The 24,941-nt window shown below is 35.3% G+C and overlaps 1 protein-coding gene across 1 annotated transcript in view; it reads right to left on the bottom strand.

Moving 5' to 3' along the window:
- Positions 1,427–24,941, bottom strand: part of DHX36 (DEAH-box helicase 36) — a 47,922-nt gene continuing 24,407 nt past the window's right edge. Inside the window, exons 13-25 of the mRNA XM_013965621.2 lie at positions 24,590–24,645; positions 22,819–22,883; positions 21,977–22,120; positions 19,634–19,751; positions 18,604–18,702; positions 13,668–13,841; positions 13,430–13,516; positions 12,426–12,509; positions 9,884–9,983; positions 9,697–9,787; positions 6,490–6,610; positions 5,042–5,194; positions 1,427–4,739 (exon numbers count right to left, since the gene is read on the bottom strand). Of these exons, the coding sequence (XP_013821075.1) occupies positions 4,554–4,739; positions 5,042–5,194; positions 6,490–6,610; positions 9,697–9,787; positions 9,884–9,983; positions 12,426–12,509; positions 13,430–13,516; positions 13,668–13,841; positions 18,604–18,702; positions 19,634–19,751; positions 21,977–22,120; positions 22,819–22,883; positions 24,590–24,645 (1,478 nt within the window). The 3' untranslated portion in view covers positions 1,427–4,553. The remainder of the gene's footprint in view (positions 4,740–5,041; positions 5,195–6,489; positions 6,611–9,696; positions 9,788–9,883; positions 9,984–12,425; positions 12,510–13,429; positions 13,517–13,667; positions 13,842–18,603; positions 18,703–19,633; positions 19,752–21,976; positions 22,121–22,818; positions 22,884–24,589; positions 24,646–24,941) is intronic.

Genomic DNA, 24,941 nt, shown 5'->3' with positions numbered 1-24,941 from the left:
CAAGAAAAGTTTTGTCTTATGCCCTGTTCTTTTCCTCACAGTGGATGTGCAACCTCCTGACATCATGACCTCTAAACCTGGTATTTCTCTCCCACAGAAGGCTGCTCTAGTTGTTCTCAGTTTAATAGTTAAGGTACTGTGGCTAAAGATTCAGGGACTCTGCATGGATAGCATGGTTCCCAGGGATCAGAGAAAATCTGCTTTTGAACCCTGTAGTTTCTAGTGCTATTTTGTTCTGATGCACCAGTGTTTACACAGGACTATTTATTTGCATTTCCATCAGCTGTTAAAATGCCTCTATTTGCTGATACCCAGAAGAGAAACCCGTCTCTAAGGTTGTAGCAGCTTGCTTTGTGGTGTTTTTGCCACATCTTTGAAAATGACAGCTCCTTCTGAATTCTCTTCTGGCACCTGATAACAGTGGCTTAACTCTTCCACTGTACTAGCCAGTGAAGAGGGGCACATTTTGCCATATTCAGGTCAATGACTTTAAATTTTCTGCATTTCTAAAACTCATAGAGAATAATTCTTCCTCTCTAATATGCCTAATGGAAAATCAGATCTGAACACACATATAACACAACCAAGGAAAACAGCCAGTAAGTACATGAAATATGTTCATCACTGATCATTATAGAAATACAAAACAAAATCACAATGAGCTATGAGATTCCACATCCATTCAAGGCAAAAAATAACAAACAACAACTAAAAACACCCAAGTACTGGTGAGGATTTGAAACACTTGGAATCATAACATGGAGGGTAGGTGTGTAAAATGGAACACCCACTTTGGAAGTCAGTTTGGCAATTTCTTATAAACAAATACAATATAACACAGCAATCCTAACCATAGGTACTTATCCAAGAGACATGAAAGTATCTATCTACACACAGACCTGTACACATATAAAAATAATAACTTTACTTATAACAGCAAAAAAAAAAAGAAAAGATAACTCACAAAGCTCCATCAACTGGTGAATCGATAATCAAGCTGTGATGGGATTCCCTGGTGGCTCTGTGGAAAAGAAATACCTGCCAATGCAGGTTCAATCCTTGGTCCGGAAAGAGAACACATGCCATGGAGCAACAAGGCCCATGAGCTGCAGCTACTGAAGCCTGCGTGCCTAGAGCCTGTGCTCTGCTACAAGAAATTAGTGCCATGAGAAACCTGTGCTCTGCAGTCAGAGTAGGCCCTGCTCAACGCAGCTACAGAAAAGCCGGTGTGCAGCAACCAAGACCCAGTGCAGCCATAAATAAAAACAAAAATAAATCCTAAACAAAATAAAACAAGCTACAGTGTAACAGACACTATTACTAAATACTACTAAACAATAAAAAGGGTCTAACTTCTGATACGTATAGCAACATAAATATCTCAAAAGCATTTTTTGTTAACTGAAAGAAGCCGAACACAGAAGACTATATGTTGTTCCATTTATTTGAAATTCTAGAAAAGGCAAAACTTTTGAATTTTCTAGTGACCAAAAGCAGATCAATGGTTGCCAATGGGTGAAAGTGGGAGCAGGGGACTGACTGCAAAGGAAACAAAGGACATTTTTAGGTGACAGGAATATTCCATATCAGGGTAATAATTACGACTTAAGACATTTGACAAAATTAACAGAATCATACTTGGGTAACTTTATTAACGTAATATCTTCAAGCTTATTAAAAAAGTATGTAACAGTAGTAACATTTTTTTATATGTTGAATTTTCAAATATTCTACAATGAATATTTATTTTTAAAATCAGAATAAAAATGCCATGTAAAAACAATTAGTGTATTATAAATATGATTATACTACATGATCACAATTACTTAAATATACATAAACTAGAGCTCAAGAGCAGAAGGATTACCATTTACTTTGGGCAAGAGAGTACATAAATTCCTCCTACAACTCTCTTACTATTCAAACTTGTAGGGTGGACTTTGTTTTAAAAATGAAGAAGAGAAAATCACTTGCATTAACTGGTACAAATGCATCTAGAGCTTTTGCCCAAGTTAATGATTAAGAAGGTGTTATATGGATTCACTTTTCAAAGACATTTTTTAAAAAAGATTATTCAGTGCCTTTTCCCCTCATAAGTTTCTGTTTCAGAGTTATTTTTTCCAAGAGTTATCCTTGGTATCAGAATGGTGAGCCAAATAGATTTTTCTTAATATCTTATTCTTTAAAACTACCAAATAACAGATAATGCTAAGACATGGAATACATTTTTCACTAAGTTACATCCTATTCTGTAAACAAAAAACAAATAGCACCATCAGTTAAAACTTCCATCTTGATTGGTTGTAGAGAAGACATAAATTAGAGGTGATAAATAAGTCCTTTGACCTCTCTAAATAGCTCATCTGTTAAACAATCCTTCAGGAATATCTTCCCCATTTGTGGAGACTAAACATTGGTCTGCGAACACAGAACTAATTAACAAGTAATGTGTTTTAACTGCTTTCTGCAAAGACCATTTTGGCCAAATAACTGAATTTAAACTGTATAGTAAAAGCAAGCAAGCAAAAAAAAAAAAAAAAAAAAAACAAACCACACACACACAAACACAAAAGCATTCGTATAGAACAAATAGTACCTAATTATCACCTTGAGTTTAGGGCCAAAACTAACATGTTACAATATGATGCAGAATAAGAATTCAGTGAGAGACAAATCACTTTGGGGATGCTAGCCAAGAGAATGGACTTAGAACACAGAAATAAATATTCAGGACCCCAGGAGGAAATGATAGGTTGACACACATTCCCAGAAATGGGAGCACTACCTGAAGCAGTGCTGTAAAGATCACCACAGTCATCATGATACCCCTTTTCCCCTGGCTTCTTTGGAAGGCACAATAAAATCTGTAGTTTTTATGGTATACCAGGGTGTTCTTCCAAGGTTTGTCTTTTAACAGTATTTCCAACGCTACATCTTTTCTCAGATATAAAGGTCAACCTTTTATATCACAAAATAAATGACAGAGATAGAAGCCTCAGCAAACAACAATAAATGATGGATAGTTACGTGTTGCACTTAACACGCTTTCTACCAAGTTACACAAAAGACTACTAAAAGTGGCTAATTAAAACAATAAAGGGTTTATTGTTATCAGAGTAAGTCCACGTGCAGGGCAGTTGCAGAGTTGGATAATTCAACAGCTCACTAGTGATATCAAGGACACGGCTGATTTCCACCTGCCTGCTGAGCCAACCTAGTGATTCTAAGATGGCTACAGCAGTTCTAAGTGCCAAATACAGACAAGAAAATGTCCAAAGGAGGAGTGCAGAATTTCCTCCTCAAAGTATTAGTGAGGAAGATCTTTCTCAGATGCCCCCAGTGCAGACCTCTTCTCAGCTGACATCAGACAAGACAGGTCCACATATTCATGCCTGAACAGTTACTTAAATGGAGAATAAGACCATGCATGACTGGCTTAGACCAAGCATGATTCACCCTTGGGGAAGAGGGTTCAACAGCTCTGGGAACAAGGCTGCACAGAGGAGGGGACACATGGACAAGTAAACCGGAAGGGAAGGACAAAAAGGCTGTTTGACAAATAACAGTATTAGTTTAAATCTGACAGGGCTGCAGAGTACATGTCAGACTAGCTACCACTGGCTGAGAGTATAAAATAGCACTCAGAGCATGAGGAGAAAACGCGTAACCTAATGGATCATTAAAAATATTTTATGGACCAGTAACTACCATTTAGTGAGTACGTAACTACCATTTAGTGAGTACCCAATACGTGCCAGACACTAGGCTATGCACTTTACATATAACAAGGTATTTAATTCTCACAACTGTTACCTGTATTTTACAGATAAAGAAAATGGGAACAGAGAGAAGCCAAGTAATTTGCCTAAGATCTTAGGTAAGTGACAGTGCTAAAATTTGAACTTAGGTGGTCAGGCTCTAGACTCATGCTCTCTATTGCTAGATTATGCTGCACAGGGTGATATAAAAAGGCTAAAAATATATTCTGAAAAGACTAAAAAAAAAAAAAATCAAACAAACCAAGGGACAGGTGGAGATGCAGAAACCAAGCCAAAAAGCTAGCTGAGATTTACACACTGTACATTTTATTAGATAGTGGACTTTATTACAACAAATTAATTAACTTCTGACAGAAGTTTCATTAGAAAAAATGTGGATGTGCTGAAATTCTTATTTGACACTGCTTTTGGCTAATCATTCTAGTTTTACTGATTCTATGCTCGGTCATTATGGGCAGAAAGATTAATATTTCATAACAAAGGACTTTCTCAAGTGGTACAACATTCAAAGTACATAAAAGGAATATTCTCAAAATGTGGACATGACCACAATAAGAGTGTATGATCAGAGAACTTACTGTCGTTTATGGTGTATTTATAGTAGCTACAGACAACTGTTAATTCATGCACATTAAGTCTTTACTACCTACTGAAGGTTTCTACCTTATACACATTAAAATTATTCATGTCCTGGGGTTTGGCGTCTGGCCCAAAGTTAAACCGTGATGGAAGATGGCTGTAAAATTGGCTTTTTAGGGCACCAGAGAAAACCTGTCAGCTGTAATATCCATCCTGGAAACGTGGTGGCAAGTTCCTGGGAGTTGCTTTTTCTTGTGTTTTGATCAAGTCTATAATAGCTGAGAGTACTGCACAGTCTCTTGATTTAGTGTCCTTCCAGTCTACAGGATGGGGACTTTCAATCTTCTCTTGCAGAAGGATATCTAGTTCCTTTCTTAATTCCTGAAGTTGGAAAAAGTATACACATTCAACAAAGGCAGATGTACTATCAGTGTAATAAATAAAAGTGACTTGATCTGGTACAAGAAATTTCATAAGCTATTAGCTATTCAGAATGGTTGCTCTGTAACTATCTCAAAAACCAATTCAGAAAAACTATAAATCGATTTCTCAACACAATTTCATCTGTTGAAATAAAGCAAGAAATATTTAATGTAACATGTACAACACCTGGATAAACAAAAACACAAGACTGTATACTAACTTGCATGCAGAATCAAAGACAATCATGTAAAGTCAGTCACCTTAACAAGATGGGCAATTCTTGCTGGAGACTGAAAGATTATCCACTCATCTACAGCAATAGTTTCCTGATCATTATCTTTCTGGATGGATATATCACCTCCAAAGAACAAGAGACAGTATGGGGAAACTTCTGTGCAGTCATACAAGTATATCTATAATGAAAAGTAAGACAAGTTAATACAGTTAAGGAGTCAGAAAGGATTATTGTCACATTAATCCAGTAAAATCACTAGTATCAATTAGTGTTTTTCTTCTAAAATAGGTATTATTATCATCCTGTCAGTGTAATTACAGACTAATTTAAAAATATATATAATTTTAAACAAGTCATTTTTCATTACTTCAGACAACAAAGGAGTTTTATATTTTTGTTTCAATTCAATCAATAGCACTATTCTGGAAACAAAGTATTTTTCTACCAAAACAATAATGTAGCTGAAGTTCTTTTTCTTTATATATTAACAAAATTCCCACTTAATATTCTGAGCAGTATTTATAAGTTATATTGACAAGTCAATAAAATTCTTCATGCACTGTGAACTCCTATATACCATAAAATGTCAGTATTTCTTTAAAAATAGGTTCTGAAAGAAAATTATGAAAATCAAATAACCTTCTGTTAATTAAAATAGAAAGACCCATCAACAACAGATCTAAACACATTAAAAGTACAGGTTATTTGCTTGAGGACATTGTAAGTCTTAATAGAAAAAAAAATTTTTTTAGGATATTCCTTAATAAATTTAGGAAGAAAACTACCAGATGACCCAGCAATCCCACGTGTACCCCAATGTTCATTGCAGCACTGTTCACAATAGCTAGGACAAAACAACCTAGATGTCCATCCACAGATGAGTGGATAAAGAAGTTGTGGTATATACATACAATGGAATAAGAGTCAGTCATAATAAGGAATGAATTTGAGTCAACTGTGGTAAGGTGGATGAACCTACAGCCTGTTACACGGAATGAAGAAAGTAAAAAAGAGAAAAACAAATATCATATATTAACGTATATATATGGAATCTAAAAAAACAGTACTGATGAACCTATTTATAGAGAAGAAATGGAGATGCAGATGTAGAGAACAGACTCATGGACACAGTGGGGGTAAGAGAGGCTAAGACAAACTGAGAAAGTAGCGTTGACATATACACACCAAGTATAAAACAGCTAACTAGTGGGAAGCTGCTATATAACACAGGGAGCCCAGCCTGGTGCACTGTGATGCCCTAGAGGGATGGAATGGCAGGGAGGGGATATATGTACATAATTACAGCTGATTTACGCTGATATACAGCAGAGACCACCAAACACTGTAAAGCAATTATCCACCAATTAAAAAAAAAATTAAGAAAACAAGTCTTGTTTGTAATTATGAAAACTAAACAATTTTTAAAACACAGACTGTTACTCAGATCCATGGCTATTTTATACATTCACTTACACTACTTGTCCTCATCTTCAGGTGATAGATAAGCCAGTTGTAGTTAAACTCTGTTTGCTCCACATTAACAGATTTAGGATGAATAGCAACTACTCCATCAGTCTTTGTGTAAACTTTCACCCTTTAAAGAAAGTTAAAATGTAGTTAAAAAAAAAACAACACTCTGGAGGACTCCAAACAATCCCAGAATCAAAAGAAACTCCACAGATGAGTTTAGCTTATTTCTGCATTATATATTTCTAAACTTATATTTAAGGAAAGAGAATTTTTACTTTAATAAGACATGGAAAAGTATCAGATAAATGTGAACACTCTAAATCATAAAATAAATCCTCTTATAGGTTTAATTATTCAACATGTTAGAAAAGGGACAAAATATTCCTTCATTATGTTAATATATATACCATTAAAAGACAAAGAATGAAATAAATATCTGAGAGAATTCTAAGTGAATCAGACCAAGAGAATAATCTGTATATTTTACTTCCCTGGTGGCTCAGACAATAAAGTGTCTGTCTACAATGCGGGAGACCCGGGTTCGATCCCTGGGTCGGGAAGATCCCCTGAAGAAGGAAATGGCAATCCACTCCAGTACTATTGCCTGGAAATCCCATGGACAGAGGAGCCTGGTAGGCTACAGTCCACGGGGTCGCAAAGAGTCAGACACGACTGAGCGACTTCACTCACTCATTCACTGTAAATCATAATACTGATAAACCATGATACTGATACTACTACTGCTAAGTTGCTTCAGTCGTGTCCGACTGTGCAACCCCACAGATGGCAGCCCACCAGGCTCCCCCATCCCTGGGATTCTCCAGGCAAGAACACTGGAGTGGGTTGCCATTTCCTTCTCCAATGCGTGAAAGTGAAGTTGCTCAGTCGTGTCCGACTCTTTACGACCCCATGGACTGATAAACTGCCCTCAATTTCAGTAATAACTGAAATGATCAATTAAAAAAAATCCACAGGTCACACACCCAGACAAGTAAAATTAAAAAACGGGGAATTTTGTTTAAAACGTAGTTCTGATTTTTAAAACCCTATTCTAAAATATGTTTTAAATGGCCTTACATTCACTGTACCTCCAGCCCCATTTCAAAGCAAGAATACTTGAATACTCCAGTACGGTCTCTCCATTCTTAGAGAGTCTTTCCTTTGATAGTTAAAGATTTCACCTCAATTTGTAGGAGTCTTTAGTTAATATTATTCAACAGGGAGATATGAAATAGTATTGTTATATAATCATTGGTAATTACATTATAAAGGGTTAATCCATTAATGCTTCCTCTGTTTTTGAGGGTATCTTTTTCATGGTTTTAGGGATCCATAAAATCAATCATAGTCATAAGCCATTATTTAGAATAAAATCAATGATTTTTCCTCACCACACAATCTATTTAACCAATGTCATCCTGCAACCCTACATCGCTAGAGCAGCAGGATTTGGTAAACTTTTTCTATATGGGACCAGAGACAAAGTATTTTAGGCTTTGGGGGGATTCTGTCACAACTACTCAACTCTGCTAATGTAGCTAGTAAGCAGACAGAGTAGGCATGGCTGTGTTCCAACAAAAATTTACACAAAAATGTTTTTCAGCCAGTATGCCAAAATGTGCTGACCCCTGCACGTTTACAAAACAAAGCATCAATCCAAAGAGAACTACTGATACATTTTTTTTCATCAAGTCTTCCCAGGATGACAGAGGGATATACAAAATGTATTTCAAACATTTAAGCTACTTGTAACATGTTAAGCTACCTGTACATTTTAGGGATATGTATGAAGAAGAATTTGAAAAAGTACTGAAGTTAAAAAATACCCAGATCACATAAAATGCGAATAATCCAATCACAATGATTAACAATCATGTTACCCTATTCTCAGGTACATTATAGATTTCTCAACATCTGCATTCTTAACTACTGAATTCCTTGTTATGGGGGACTGTCTTGTGCATTGTGGAATGTTTAACAGCAACCATGGCCTCTATGTACTAGATGCCAGTAACACATTATGTCTCCAGTTATAAAACCACAACATCTGCAGAAATTGTCAAAGGTCCCTGGGAAGGAAAATCACCCATGCTGAGAACCACTGCACTAGAACAATGGCTGCACTTTAGGCTGCCTTTGAGGTCTATATTTTTTCATGTGTATAGAACAACCAACTCTTTCACCTAACATTAGTTCAAATATTTTATGTTAATATATATACAATGATTTTTTTTTACACCTAACAGAAATGTCATACAATATGGTCTTATAAAACCATAATTTTTTCCCACTGCTACTAGACATCTATGTTGCTTACAATATACTTTGCAAAAAACATTTGGAATGACTTCCTTAGAACATATTAAACCACTGGGCCAGTGACTATTTTAATGACTGCTGATACCTAATTCTAAAGTGTCTTCTAAAAGTCTGGCACGAATTCACATACTACAACCCATATGTGACTTTCAGTTTCTCTTTTTTCTTCAATAGAATGAGTTAGCTTATTGGGCAAAAATATGCCTTATTGTTGTCTCCAATTACTATCGAGGCTGACTCTATTTGGACCTATATTTAAAGCTATACTTTGCTTCTCAAAATAGGTAAAACTCCCCACAATTTCATCCAAAGAGCTAAAGTATAAGATTATCTGTTTCATAAGAAAGGAAAAAAAAAAAAAAAATCCTGAAACATAATCTACTCCAAAGCAAGTTCCACTGAGGCACTGCTTTTTAACAGCTGGCTTACTGTTCTCATATTTACGTGCTTAGTCATTCAGTTGTGTCCGATTCTTTGTGACGCCATGGACTGTAGCCCACCAGGCTCCTCTGTCCATGGGGATTCTCCAGGCAGGAATACTGGGGTGGGTTGCCATGCCCTCTTCCAGGGATCTTCCCAACCCAGGGATCAAATCCAGGTCTCCCACACTGCAGGAGAATTCTTTACCATCTGAGCCACCAGGGAAGCACGTTTACACTGGCATTACTAATATTCTTTGTGAATACTGGGTGACAAAGGAACAGACTTCGGGATGTGCAGTGAGGGACAGTGGTATCTACCTCAAACAGTTTGCCTTCCCTTAAATAGCCAAAGTTAAGAATAGGGACCTACTACAAGTAAGAGCAAATGTACAATACAAGCCGTGTTGTAGTAGATGATTTCAAAAGTTTGAGAGAACTACAAATAATTATAATAATCTTCAATGCTTACATTTTTCTTTTTTTACCCAAATTTAGTCGGATTTTAGCAACTTTGGGATATAAACCAGCACAGATGACAGCTTTAATTATCTTCTCATTATCTATTCGGGGTGGGAAGGGAGAGGAAAAAAAAAAAGTAAACTACTGATACAACTGACAATAGCAGCAAGTTATTTACACTGTATTTCCTGCTGTACCTGAATTTATATTAGATTCTGGATCTTGAGGATTTCTACTGCTTACAAATCCAGCTCCAAGAAGATGCTCAGCAAACTGCCCTTTCATGTTATGCAGCATCTAGGGAGCAATGGTAACAAACAGAACTAGAATACCTTCCACACAAATCTATAGGGGTTATAAAGTGTGCACTCATAAATAAATTTCATGGTGAGCTTTCCCTGCTTTATAAAATACTCTTGCAAAAATGTGATGTTTTGCAGCAGGGGATAGTTAACTACAAATTTATAAAAATCTGTTTCTGTCAACAGGGTTTTATTGAAACAAAGCCACACCCACTTGTCTACGTATTATCTTTGGCTGCTTTTGCATTACAATGGCAAAGATGAGCAGCTGCCAGGGAAACCATGTGGATATTAAATTGAAAATATTAATCGTCCCATCTTCTATAGAAAAGGCTTGCCTGCTGTAGGGAGTAACTGATGTTTCAGAATTACTTTATTAGGCAAAAAGACTAATTTTCAAAATTGCTCTCCATCCCATATTTTGGGGGAAAAAAAATGTAGAAAAGCATACAGTAAATAACATTTACATATGTACTACTGAGAACTAACTACCATTATATCCTGGTTCAAAAGCTTAAGGCCTGTTTCCTGTTTTTAAGAAAATGACCATGAGTAAAATAATACATGCTTTGTTATAAAAAGCATTCAAATAATATAGGAAAGTACAAAAGATTTCCCTAATCTCAATATCAGAAATATCATTAAATAAGCAATATTGCAGATACTCAGAATTGGACAAAAATGCCATCTTAACTACGATAACAGTACAGAAGCTGTTTTAATAAAAGCATTTAATCTTAGTTCAATTTAAGGCAATTAAACAAAACTGAATTAGATGAATGCAACAGTTTTATAATCATCAGAGATATTTAATAAAGAAGCCTTGTGAGCTTAAATTATGAAATATAGTCATTTTTAAAAATTTAATTATTTGGCTGTGGCAGGTCTTAGTTGTGGCATGCAGGATCTTGCTGTTGTATCATGTGGGGTCTAGTTCCCTGACCCAGGGTCCCCTGCATTGGGAGCTCAGAGTCTTAACCACTGGACTGCCAGGGAAGTCCCAAGCCATTTTTAAATATATATCCTTTCTACGAATTGTGTGACTTTAGTTTTCCTACCTAATTTCTCTTACAACTGAATCGCCAGGCTACCTCCTGATTTCTATAACCATTATATTGTTCAGGACAATACCTTTTTTCTATATCCATAATTCTCAATACCATTTTGTATTTTTCCATATTTAAATAATTTCAATGTATACTCAGCATGTATTCGCCACTCCTAAATTCTTTTTGATTCACCTCTTAATACGCATTTTACTCATTAAGTTTGCAAGGTCAGCTCATGAGTGTCTATTTCAAGTGCTTTCTTGAATGTCTGTAATTTTTCTTTACACTTGAATATCTTGACAGGATATAGTATTCTCAAATAACACTTGGATTTAACTATCTTTTCATACTGCAGTTCAAGGGACATGTTCTTACATATATCTCTGAATACATATTCAATTACTCCTGGATTTTCTATGAAGAGACACCTGTTACTTTCATGATAGATCAATGCTGTCCTCCTGTTTATGAGCCTTTTACTTATTGCTTTATTTTTTTCTTTCATGGCTGCATATACAGGCTGTGATTATCTCAAGCCTTCCTTCTAGGTAATATTTTGTTTTAAAAGATTGCCCATTTTGCTCCTTATGATGCTATGGCCTTCAATTTGTCTTCTTGGCTCAGCAGTCTTTTCATTCCTTTTACTGGTTTATTTTCCTAACTTGTACTGAAACCGCATTCTTCAACTGTTCCTAACTATGAAACAGTTGTATCTTCTGCTGAGATATGCCAGGTTCCCTTCTTTTATCCATTGGCTATAGCATCTTTCAGAATTGTCATTATCCTTCTTTTAATTCTGTTAATGTTTGGGCAAGTTTAAATATGCTGGATTCTGGATTCTTTACCCCTCTTGTAGATCTGCTAAATGTCCATTACCAGAGTTCATGCCACATAGCTGAAAAGGTGTGGATATTCCTACGCCTGCTGGCTTGAGATCACTTCTCTAGTTCAGTGCAGTGTCTGATGTTGCATTTGCCTTAATTGTTTACTTTCTTCTGTTTCACAAATGTCTCCAATAGTGTTTTCTCATTACACTAGGTCAGTTCAGGATAAAAATACCTATCTAAAGTTTAAAAAGAGATACTTGCCCTATTTGAGTTTAAAACAGATTTTAGAAGTATCAGTGAAAATTTTAGAACAAATCTTAAAAATGGCAACTAAAGGATGAGTGCAGAAAGAGTAAACGAGCTTCTGTGTTCTCTTGCTAAACTGTGGACTTGTTTCTTCTCTTAGCCATTATTTTATTATGCTTTACATCTTTTTCTTGTGCTACTGCAGTTGATTTAATAGTCTCTTCTATGATTTTGTATGATTCAACTTCACAGAATGGATACATATATCCCCTAATCTAACAAATATGAGAATTACTTCAAAACACTCATCATTACCTGCAATGTGTTTGAAGATAGAAAATATTCCCAGCAATAGTCTTTTTCATATCTGAAACCACGTTGTTTAGCTTTTTCCCATCCCTAGGGGGCAAAGAAATAAAGTATTAATTTTATTCCCCAAAGCAAAGATTATTTAGTAGTTTGTCTTTATTTTAGTAACAATGTTTACCTTCTGATTTTTAATTTTCTCTGTAAAAAAACCCAAATAATTTAAAAAATAACAAACTACAAAAACATGAACTCCTTATGATCCTAGTCATTAAGAATTTACAGACCTTTCTTTACACAAATAAGAGCAAATTATAAAGTAATGTACTGTTCATTTACATAAAATAGCACTATTCTGCACATGATGTACTAATCAAGAAGAACACCCTGTTAGACAAATTTCAATGCTATTATATATTTTCACCTTCACAAATATGTTTTGCTTTAAGTTAGCAAAGGGAGGAAGATGGGAGAAAAAAATACTGAATTAGCTCAAAGGAACAAAAAAAATACATAAACAATCCCATAACAGGAAACTGAGTCTAGAACTACAATAAAAAGATACTGTCTCCATACCCTAAATTACACTTAAATGTTGCAAAGATGGATGAGGCATATTTATCCTCAGAAAAGCCTGGCTGTAAGAGAAAACGTCTCTCTTTCTTGAAGAGTATACATGATTATGATCCTCTATCAAAATGTTAAATCTGAATACAGGTATGGTTTATTACTGAAGAGTAAAGAACCTTCCATCATATACGTGAATAAGACAAAGATGGAAATAAATAATAGCAAATAATGTTTTAAAATAAATTGGTCACTTGTTCTGTTATCAAAACACAAAGAACAGACTTTTCCAAAAGGGAAAATGTAATAATGCACTATCACAAAATTGGAAAGTGTATAATTTTTTTCACACGTTCATCTAATTTTAAACATTTTCACTAATTTAACTTATTCCTGATAACTATAACATATATTAAAAATTTAAATTTAAAATATGTCCATTTTACCTTAAATGCATTCACAACAGTCAGGTGGTCACTTTTCGTATCCTTTGCCAATTCCTTTCTTCTTGCATCTGCGACCTTTTCTTTTCCCTTAAAAACAGATGAAGGCAGCTTGAATTGCTCTGATGGTATGTATATAAAGGAGAATGGCATTCTAATAAAAAGTGTATCTAAGCAAATAACTACCCTGTGTTAAAAAAAAAAAAAGAAAAACCTAGCTTTTTATTTGTATACTTCTTACCAGTGGAATCACAAAGGGATCTTTGAAGCTGAGACTAGCAGCAATGGTGAGTACCGGGTCTAAGCAACAGAACAGAGCTCCAAAAAGAATCATTTTCCCAATGTGTGGTTCAACTGGTAATCGTGCTAAGTGAACTCCAAGAGGCGTCAATTCTTCTTGTTTATCCAAAGCATTCTGTAAAGTAAGAGTTTACGTTTAAAACAGACATTGTAAAGCATCATATTTTAGTTCGCTTAAAAAAAAAAAGTGACAGGCCACTCATGCCCAAATGCCCTTATATTGTTCAGCTTTAGTTCTCGTCATCAAAACATTAGTTTTGAGGTCAGCAAAGGTTAGAAACTTATTTAAACAAACAAAAATAAAATTAACTCACAATTCAGCTTTGCTATAAATGTTAGACGAAAAATGAGAAATAATGTATTAGCATTCAATAAGATAAAGAAAATCACTAAGTACAAGAGTTGTTGGGGGCGGGGAACCCAAAAGACAAAACATATACTGAGAGTATACAATGCCCAGCCCTCAACTGCAGTACTTTAGGAGACATGAAACCAACAGCAGGGCAAGAGATAAAAGACGTATCTAGAGTCCTCCAAATGGGGGTGACTTCTGCTCTGATTCCCTAGGTAATGTGATCCAATCATCACGCGAGAAAAGCTGCCTGAAGACACTGACAGAAGAATTACAAAATTCTTTTATAAAAGAGTTACAAAAGAATTACAAAAATTACAACTCCAGTAATTGGGGAGAGAAAGAACTCTAGAGAGGTGAACAACACTGGAGTATCTTTTACCAGGAGGCAACATAAATCCTCTCTGGAGGAAATTATCACTCCAAGTTCCAAGTTTTTATCCACAAAGATCTCTGTAAATACAATGTCCAGTACACATTCAAAATGACAAAATCTGAACAACAACAAAAACAGCAAACGATAAAACTCGTATTACTCTGGCAACCCATTGGTAGTTTGTTACAGGGGTAGGGGAATGAGAGGTACAAACTAATGGACTGTGTAGGACTACAGGGATGTACTGTACAACACAGGGACCACAGCCAATATTGAGCTCTACTAAAAGTTTATGAAAGAAATTACCTTAATCTTACAAAAACTCTTTCAGAGACTAGGGGGAAAAACACAAAACTTTCAAGCTTGTTTTCGAGTTTAGAATAATCTTGGTTCCTGCTTGACAGGGACATCTGGAGAAAGGGAAACTAAATAACCTCATACATGAGAAACTTAAAACAATGGCAAATTGAATCACAGCAAGTTAGGTTTCTTTCAGGAATGAGAGTTGGTTTAACACTTGAAAAACTAATGTAATTCAATACATTACAAATTAAACATAAAAGGCAGCATAACTGGATAATCTCATTAGAGGAAGAAAAGGTATTTGATAAAAACAGAAACTTCCTTGAGTTTCTACAAAAAAATCTTCAAAGAACATGCTCAATGAATTATTGATAGCTTTTCCTTTGAGGATAAGAACATAAGATTGTATGTATACTATCATATCACTTCTGCACAATATTGTACTAAGGATCCTGGATGACAGTTGGAAATTAAAATTCTAATTATTTATAGATGTGATTGTATGCAAAAAAATCTACATACAGTTATTAGAATAAGTGGGTTTCACAGCATTAATGAAAACAAGGCCAACAATTCAAAACCAACTTGATTTCTGTATAGCAGACACACAAGAAAATGCAAAATTTTGAAGTCTGAATAGAAACCAAAAATACCACTAATCAAGATCTCAATCTCTTAAAGAGTTGTATGATACACAGAAAATGCTGAAATACCAAGAGATTAAATAACTAAATCAATGGGAAAGAGCATGTTCTTGCTTGGTTAAGACTCAATATTGTAATTAAGACAGTGTGATACCAGCTCAAGAAAAATATACATCAATAGAAGAAAGCAGAGCCTACAAACAGACAAACCCAGACACCTGATCGATGACAATGCTGCAGAACAAAGCAGAGAAGGAAACGGATAAACTTTTCTCTAACAGTTTCAGTCAACTGTTCCACATATCTAAACACTGATTCTTACCTCGCCTACACACACCAACTGCACATGGATTATATTTCTAAGTGAGAAGAGGAAAAACTGAAAACAGTATTATCACCATGACTCCAGGGTAGATAAAGACTCATGAAAGGATAAAAAGCAGTAACAATAAAGAAAAAACTGATATATTGCACATTAAAATTAGGAATTTGTTCACCAAAACACTAGTAAAAAGTGATAAGGTAAAAATACAGACATATGGAATATACAATTGACAAAAGGCTCAGATCAATAGTATACAGAAAGTATATATAATGACTTCCTATAACATAACACAAAAACTGGCACCAGAAATTTACAAATGAGACTATCCAAATGGGCTGGAAGCATGAAAAGCTGCATACAAATTCAACAGTACTCACTGTAATGTAAATTAAAACTATTAAACTACAACATACCTATCAACATGCTTAGAATAAAAGACTATAGGTTGGTGATGCTATAGAGCAATGAGAATACTCACCTACCACTGGCCCTGGTAGGAATGTAAGTAGTTTGACAACTTTGGAAAATGGCTGGGGATTACCTACTGAATTTACTCCTACACGTATACCTATGAGAAACACTTAAACATGTACACTAAGAAACAATAAAATACTTTTCATACCAGGGTATGTAACTGCTTCAAATTGGAAATAAGCAAAACGTCTTCGGGGCTTCCCAGGTGAAAGTATGAGTGTTAGTCGCTCAGTTGTGTTGGACTCTTCTGCAACCCCATGGGCTCTGTCAGGCTCCTCTATGGAATTCTCCAGTAAAGAATACTGGAGTGGGTAGCCATTCTCTTCTCCAAGAGATCTTCCCGACCCAGGGATCAGACCTGGGTTTCCTGCATTGTAGGCAGATTCTTTACCATTTGAGCCACCAGAAGCCTCAGGTGGCTAAGTGGTAAAGAATCCACCTGCCAATGCAGGGGATGCAGGTTAAGTCCCCTGGAGAAGGGGAATGGCAAGCCACTCCAGTACTCCTTCCTGGGAAAAGCCAGGGACAGAGGAGCCTGGTGGGCTGCAGTCCATGGGGTCACAGAAGTGGTGGACACAACTTATCGATTAAACAACAACCAAAAATACCTTTCAGTAGCCATATAAAGAAATGAAAACAAATGAACTATACACAGCTAAAAGCAGTAATGCACATGAATTTCACAATGTTCACTGAAAGAATTCAGAACCCCATTCTTCCAAAAGTCCCAACATCCTATGTGGATTTCTGTAAAGTCTATAAAGAATCAAATTAAATCGAGCTCTTTATAGAGATGTATTCTGGTTGGTAAAATCATCAAGAAAAGCAAAAGACTACCATTAGTCATGATAAATATTATTTTTGAGACTCAGGGAGTGATGGGAGAGGGTAGGCAGTGGTCTTTTAGTATCCCAGAGATGTTCTTAACTTCTTGACATGAATAAAAATAACATTGCTCACTTTGTAATAAATCATTAAGCTGGATGGTTTGTTTTGCTTTTTTATCCTGGATGGGCATTCTGCATTGCATAATAAAAAAGTTTTTTTCAAAATGCAGGCTTCAGACCCTACTGTTGGCAAGGATGTCCCAGGCCTTTTCATCATTTTGTTGCTTGCAAATGGCTCAGTAAAGACTGGTTCTTAAATTCAGTCAGGAGAAAGGAAGTCACCCCACTCTGGCTTCAGACTCCAGCTATCCTCTGGTCATCTGTCTCTACCAAAAGGAAGTTGATTCTCTGATCACCACCTAGCTCTCTATTTCTATGTTCTATTAGAGAAACATCCGGAGGGGAAGACTAAATTTACAGTCAGTAAAACCATACTGTTCCCTAAAGTATCAGCAACCTCACTAAATCTAACCCAAATTCAAACAAAAATGGTCAGATCAGTTACAATACTTTTCATTTAAACAACTTATTACTCACATTACAAGCTTATTTCAATGTTTTCATATGGACCAAATTCTCAAATCTATCTACACAGATGGCTGAAAAAATTTTTTAATATGTAAAATACACCCATTAGCATCCTCTAACCCACCACTAATCAACAGAACTTGCAGCACTGATGGAATGTCATTTCTGCACTGTTCATGCAGTAACCAATAGCCACATGTGTCTATTCAACTTCTAAAACATGTGAGTATGACCAAGATACTGAATTTGTAATTTAATTCAAAACTTAAACAGTCACCTGTGGCTAGTGGATACTGAGCTGGACAGCACAGTTCTGTTCTTTCTACTTTGGGCACTAACTTACAGCCAGTCATGTGCGGCTTCTCAGCGTGGTATTGTATAGGGATGGCTACCAACTAAGTGGGCACCTAAGACAATGAAACCTGTTCCTCAAAACACTGACTTCATAAAATAAACCAACGGGAAAAAGCTGTTAAGAAAATGATAGGTAGCGGGATATAGTCTGGGAAAAAGTCTGCTAGTATTCCTTCAAAAATAGAAAAGCTGCCTTTATAAGATGTCCATACTGTCATTAAGTTGCTTAGATTTGACAAAGCTATAAAAACACTATGAAAATCAGAAAGAATAGAATACAGCAACCAAATTCCTTTCAAGAATACAAGCGAAGAGGATCAAAACAGGAAACTGAAAGATTCGAAAGTTTTAAAAGATTGAAATGCAAAGCTTTCAAAATTGTATGTAATTTTAAGTCATGCCTATAATGAAAAAACTTGTGTGGAAAGAGCCCAGTATAATAAGTAAATCACAACAGTATCAGTTTATAACTTATTTCATACTTAAAGCTGAACAGCCAAATAGTGAATCAATTTGGTCCTGCACACTCATTGGCCTACTTTGCAATAATTAAGAGTAAATTTCATAATTAGCTTGCTTTACTTAAACACTCTAAATCTAAGTTAGAATTTATTAAAAAAAAAAAAAAATTTACCAGTTCCATCAGGTGTTTTATGGAGAGTAACACTGCTTCATTCGATGGTGGATCCATTAGCCTACTAAGAAAGTGAGCAATTCCACCTAGTCTTAAAATCTGGGGAGAGAAAAATATAATTAAACATGTCATATATGAACATAGAGTTTAGTCTTTCCCATGTCATTCACTCGAATAAAGCATCAAACATATACACGATTTTCCAGTTAGATATTTTATCAGAGTAAGTTAAAATTATGTTTGTGATCCTAAATGTTTAAAGGCCAACATACTACTTTCAACACCCACTAACTCTATTAATGAGAAAAGCAGCTGGTTAAAATCTCAACAAGTTGATTACCAATTATCTTCAAAATAAGGTGGCTAATTTTATCAAATATATGATGCTGAAAAAAAGGTAAGAAATTTATAATGAGGGCATCTTAAGATGCAGTGACAGTAGCTAAGATTTACTGAACACTGTCCATGTGCCAGGCACTGTTCTAAGAATTTTACGAAGTTAATTTAAATAACTTGCCCAATATAAAAGAACTAGCTTGCCACAGGACTTGGGATTCAATCCCAGGTAGTCTGGCTCTAGAGCAGTATATAATTAAAAGCTGTTTAATATACACGTGACAGAAGCTTAAAAACAGTTTACAGTTTATCGATTTTGAACTGCATAGGTTCATGTCTATGCAGATTTTTTTTCAATAAATATAGTACTTGCATTTTCATTTTACAGAACTTTAAGTGCAGGGGAAAGTTTGTGTTCAATCAGCAAACACAACATGTAGAATCAACAGAACTAGGGTCTGACTACGACTCTAACCAAGCTGTTTCAATGACCCACCCTTGGGTGAGTCATTTTCTGTAGGCAGAGAAGAGCCAACTGGCAAGTCTAACCCTCAGGCTGCTCAGGGTCAAACTGTACTAACACAAAAACAAATGGTGGTCTAAATTCTTTCTGGCAGATTAACATATTACTTTCCTCTATAAAACATGCTGAAAACTAGAACCTTACTTAGTTTAATTCTCCCACTTAATTTACCTTTATCTGTAAACAAAGTTCTTCCAAAGGCGTTCTTAAAATTTCTGGCAGTTGATAGTCATCTAGAAGGCTTGCTCTAAGACTGTTATATAGATGATAGCAATGACCAGGTTGAACTCTTTAAAAAGAAAAAAACCCAACAACAAGGGGGAGGGGGGCAGGTAAGTATTATCAGTGACTTTTTAGAATTCCAGAGAAAAGAAAAGGCAGGGAAAGCAGTCAATATCTATTTCTTACAAGCCACATCATAACCAATTTACTTGTTTCTTCATTGTTATTCATATATTCCTTTTCCTCATCTGTTTTGAATAAGCTTAAATCCACTAATCCTAAATCCTAGTTCTAAAAAAGACAAGATTCCCTCCTCCTACCAATAATTTGGTAACCTGTTTCTTACAGATTCCAGACTGGTTGACACAAAATCAAGCAGTATACATAGGTTAATCTCTTTGAGCCTTATGAGCACTTTATGTAACAAATCCTGGTATTATGTTAACCTATTATTATTTTAAAAGCTGTTAGGTATGTACTATCTAGTGAGCTCTCAGAGAGATGTTGGAAACAATTTTTTCCCTTATTTGCATCTACTGATCTGAATGATGGGCTTATCTGGTGGCTCAGAGGACCCATTATCTATAGGATCTCCACCAAGGACCACATAATAAATAGTTTGCACTGGCCTTCAAAATAATTATCAATCTTAATTAGCTTTGCTAAAGGAAATTTGTATCACAGAGCCCACAGGGGACTATTTTCCCTTTGAATTAAAATACTACATACATATATAAGCTGAATCACTGTGTGGTACACCAGAAACTAAAGCAACATTGTAAACCAAATATACTTCAATTAAAAACATCAACAAAAGCACTGCAATTCCACAATTAACTTTCACCAGGTTAGTGGGGATGAAGAATTCTATACAATGCAATACTTTACATTTAGTGACTGGTCTGCATGGGGAAACCTCAATCTTGCTAGGCTTCCAATCAAATTATCCCCTCTTAATAGAGTAGAAGGAGGTACACTTCTTGGACTAAGCCAGGACTATGACTCAAGAGCACCGACTGCATAATCCAATAAACTACCTGAAGTCAAGTTATACTGGAATAATCTGCAAACCTTGTAACAAGTGAGTGACAGCTTTAAATATATAGTATAAACTTATTAAAAGGCTGATAAAAAAAAAATTGACAGACCATTTAACTCTTCTTTCCTTACTTAAGCTAGTATCTGAAAATCATGGCAAAACTTTTTATTCTACATGTTAAGAGGTAAAATAAAAACTCTTCAAACTCCAGACATGATTCTATCACTCGTATGAATTAGGGTGTAAAATATTCTGAAGTATGCATTAAAACAAGTAATAAGTGCAGTTATTTGTGTTACAGGCAAATCTTTTCTCCAATCATTAAAACAGAGGTATTGGACTTCCCTGGTGGTACAGTGAATAAGAATCTGCCTGCCAATGCAGAGGATAGAAGTTCGATCCCTGGGTCGAAGAAGATCCCACATGCTGCAGAACAGCTAAGCCAGTGCACCACAAATACTGAGACTGCACTCTAGAGCCCACATGCCACAATTTCTGAATCCCGCACACCTAGAGCTTGTGCGCCCCAACAAGAGAAAGCATCACAATGAGAAGCATGTGCACTTCAGCGAAGAGCAGCTCCTGCTCACCACAAAAAATACCACAGGCAACCAAAAAACCAAAAAAAAGGTATTTTTATTTCTCATGCTATTACATAAGTGGGAAAAAGTATTTTCCTTGGTAACTCATAGTGAAAAACCAATACAGCTGTGAAGTATAGTGATTAGGAGCCCAGGCTGTGGAACCAAACCACCTAAATTCAAATTCCTGGCTCTGCTACTTGTAACACTGTGTGACTTTGGAGAGATGACTTTATTTCTCTATACCTTGGTTTCTTTACCCTCAAAATAGAGATAATAACCTACTTCATAGCACTGTGGGAGGATTAAGCAAGTTAATGTGTATAAGCCTCTAGAGGATGATCTGACATTCAGGTATTATTAATAGCAATCATTATTAGTAATGTTTTTTAAAAAAGAAACACAATCACAGATAATATAGCTAATAAGATAAAGAATATTAACTTTAATTAACCAGACTGAGGAATCAGAGGTAGAAAAATCATAAAATAAAAAACCTGACAGATACTTTTTCCTTTTGGAAAAACTATGATTGAAACGACTCCCCCATCTGCTGGGGAGTAATAACATGCTTCAGTAAGTTTTTAAAAAGATGAAAGGGAACTTCCTTAAATAAATTTGGTACACAACATTTTGGGTGTTTTTGTCAAGACTTCAAAGGTATGATCTTACCTTCCAGCTCGACCTTTCCTCTGTTTAGCGTTAGCTTTACTAACCCACTCAGCAGACATTGTACTGATGTTGTTCTGTGTGTCAAAGTGCGTCTCTTTTATTTTTCCTCCATCTATTACATAAACTACATCATCAATGGTAATGCTGTTTGGAAAACAAATACATAAAAATTGTTAAAAACACATCTAAAGCATATTAGCTTATATCAGATCTACAGGGATCTTAAAACACTTTTTATTGAATCAACTTGATTTCAGCAGTGTAGGATTTTCACCACTCTTCCACATTTACAAATGGGGATCAGACAGCGCATCACAGGCAGTATCAGCAGCTTCGATGGCAGCACCCAGAGCCCTTGTTACAGATCATGTGCACAATTCTTATCTGCCCTCAGAACTTCACAGCTTGCCTGCGGACTTTTGTAACTAGCTCTGTGAGCCTTCCAGTGCCATGATTTCACACCAGCTTCTGCAGAACAATCTGTTGCAATGACTGTATTGGTATATTAGTATCTCCAATGGAATAATTTTAAAGAGTATATATAACTGATTACCAAACAATCTATCAATTCTACTCCCAACCAGAAGTACTGACCTCAGTCCTCATGCTTCTTTAGGGAAGCTTTAAAACAATCACTTAAAAGCCTATTTCTGAAGAGGCTAAAACATTAGTATAAGTTAAAAAAAAAACAAAAAAAAAACCCCATGTTCAATGCAACTGAATTAAAATAGGTTTAAAGAAATTACTAAGTATTTTGTAAAAAAGATTAAGGTATGTTAACTGTTATGGTGCTCAAAACAAATGTAATCATTAGTAGTTGGTAATTAAAAGACAATTTTTACCTAGTCTCTGCAATGTTGGTAGCAATAACTATTTTCCGAACACCAGGAGGAGTTCTTTTAAACACCTGCAAGAATACATACATCAAAATCCCAAGAGTGAATTTCTGATACATCCATTCTTACAATTAAAGTAATTACTTCAAGTACTGTTCACTTTTAGCAATTTTGTGTTCATTCACTGGCATATGCATCTAATATTTATAGATATATTCATATCTTATACACATCTTCAATATCACAAAATTCCCTTATGGTGAACCAAATCTCCCATAGATATCAAAACCCTATTACAAATAAGATTTCAAATGAAAGGTTATAATTTAAAGATTATTTTAATTTATAGGTATTTAAGTAGTATACAAAATTATTAATATATTTAAATATGGTAACTTAAAAAATTTAACAAATACTGCAGAATGCAAACATTTACTGTGCTGTTAAATTTTTTAAGGGAGAAGACAGAAGTGTAAAGAATTATGAATTACTTAAAAACTATACAGATAAAAACAGGGCTTCCCAGGTGGCTCAGTGGTAAAGAATCTACCTGCCAATGGAGGATACACAAGAGATGCAGGGTTTGATCCCTGGGTCGGGAGGATTATCCTGGAGTAGAAAATGACAACCCACTCCAGTGTTCTTGTCTGAAAAATTCCATGGACAGAGGAACTTGGCGGACTACAGTCCACTGGGTTGCAAAGAGTCAGTCACAGCTGATTAACTGAGCATGTACAGACATACAGAGGACACCAACCAACAAGGCACGTGCCCAATCATCAGAATGAATGCCAGCTGGCTGTACCACTGTATACCAGCTACTGAGACTGAAACGGACTTAAAAAGATCCCCTTCACATAATAAATCCTACGTCATAATGTAGACACCACTTGGCTGAAAAGCAAAAAAAACCAAAAACAACAACAGCCTAAACTCGTCTCATTTATAAAAATGGTAATAAAAGAAAATATTTGCCAGTCTAGTCATATATCCTCTAGCAAAGGAATCAATATTTTATGGTTACAGCATGAGCAGTGAAGTACTTCCACACCAGATACTCTTTTGTTCAATCTTTGGGATCAAAGCTCTGTCTTTCCTCTTCTCTTCCCTCAGACATGCACACTGTATCTAATCCAGCTAGCTGAGCCTTACTCAGAACTATCATCATACCAGCAGAGATAGTAAAAAGCCTTCCATTAGAAATATGTATATTATTTCTTACAAAGAGTGTGGAAAAAATGGATCCATCTCATTCTACCAGGGCCTGCAAATACAGTGGAAAATTACCTTTCCTTTGGGAACGCATCCCTCATTCTAACTAGAGAGATCCCTGAATCTGACAAAGTCAAAACATCCAAAACCATAATTAATAATACATCACTGAAATCTCATGCCTATAAATGTACTAATTCCATTAAATCAAAATCTCAGTATCAAACTGTGTATGACATAGATTATTCATTGCCAGGTTGAATTATTTAAATTGGTTTTCACATAACTTTTTATTTTATTCAGGAAACCCAAACAAGCTATTGATAAAAGCAACCTTTAAATGTTTCCCTAATGCTGATGAAACTAATGTGATTCATGGATTACCCTCTTATCCAAATTTTTGCGCAGTCATTCCCTGAAGACTCATTTGCAAAAGTTCTCAAAGAAGTATTTTTTGTATGGATTACTATTTTAAAATGTGCTTTCAAAAATAAAAGAAAATAAAACATACAATAAGCAGTCCTTAAAGCTTGCCTCAGTTTGAAAGATAAATTTAACAACATACCTGTGTCTGGTTAACTGTAGGCATCAGAGAATGTAAAGGTATAATAATAAACTTGTCTGAAAATTAAGAAGAAAATTAAACTTTAAGATAAATAGCTGCAGAAAATTCCGTAAAAAATACATGGAACAATGAGTTCAGATGCTAAGTCACATTAATTCTTATATTCCTATGTACAATCAGATCAAGTATATACATTTTATATACTTGTTAATATTTTTTCTGCAAATTCTAAACTCTTATACAATGCTGAAAAGTTGGTAGCGACCTTTTCAAATTATATTAAAAACAAAACAAAACAAAACATTAACTCCATTCCCACCACTAACTAAAGATCAAAGGATTTTATTTAATA

Source organism: Capra hircus, chromosome 1 (assembly GCF_001704415.2).
Source record: "Capra hircus breed San Clemente chromosome 1, ASM170441v1, whole genome shotgun sequence".
NCBI lineage: Eukaryota > Metazoa > Chordata > Mammalia > Artiodactyla > Bovidae > Capra > Capra hircus.
This window is presented reverse-complemented; position numbering and strand designations above follow the sequence as displayed.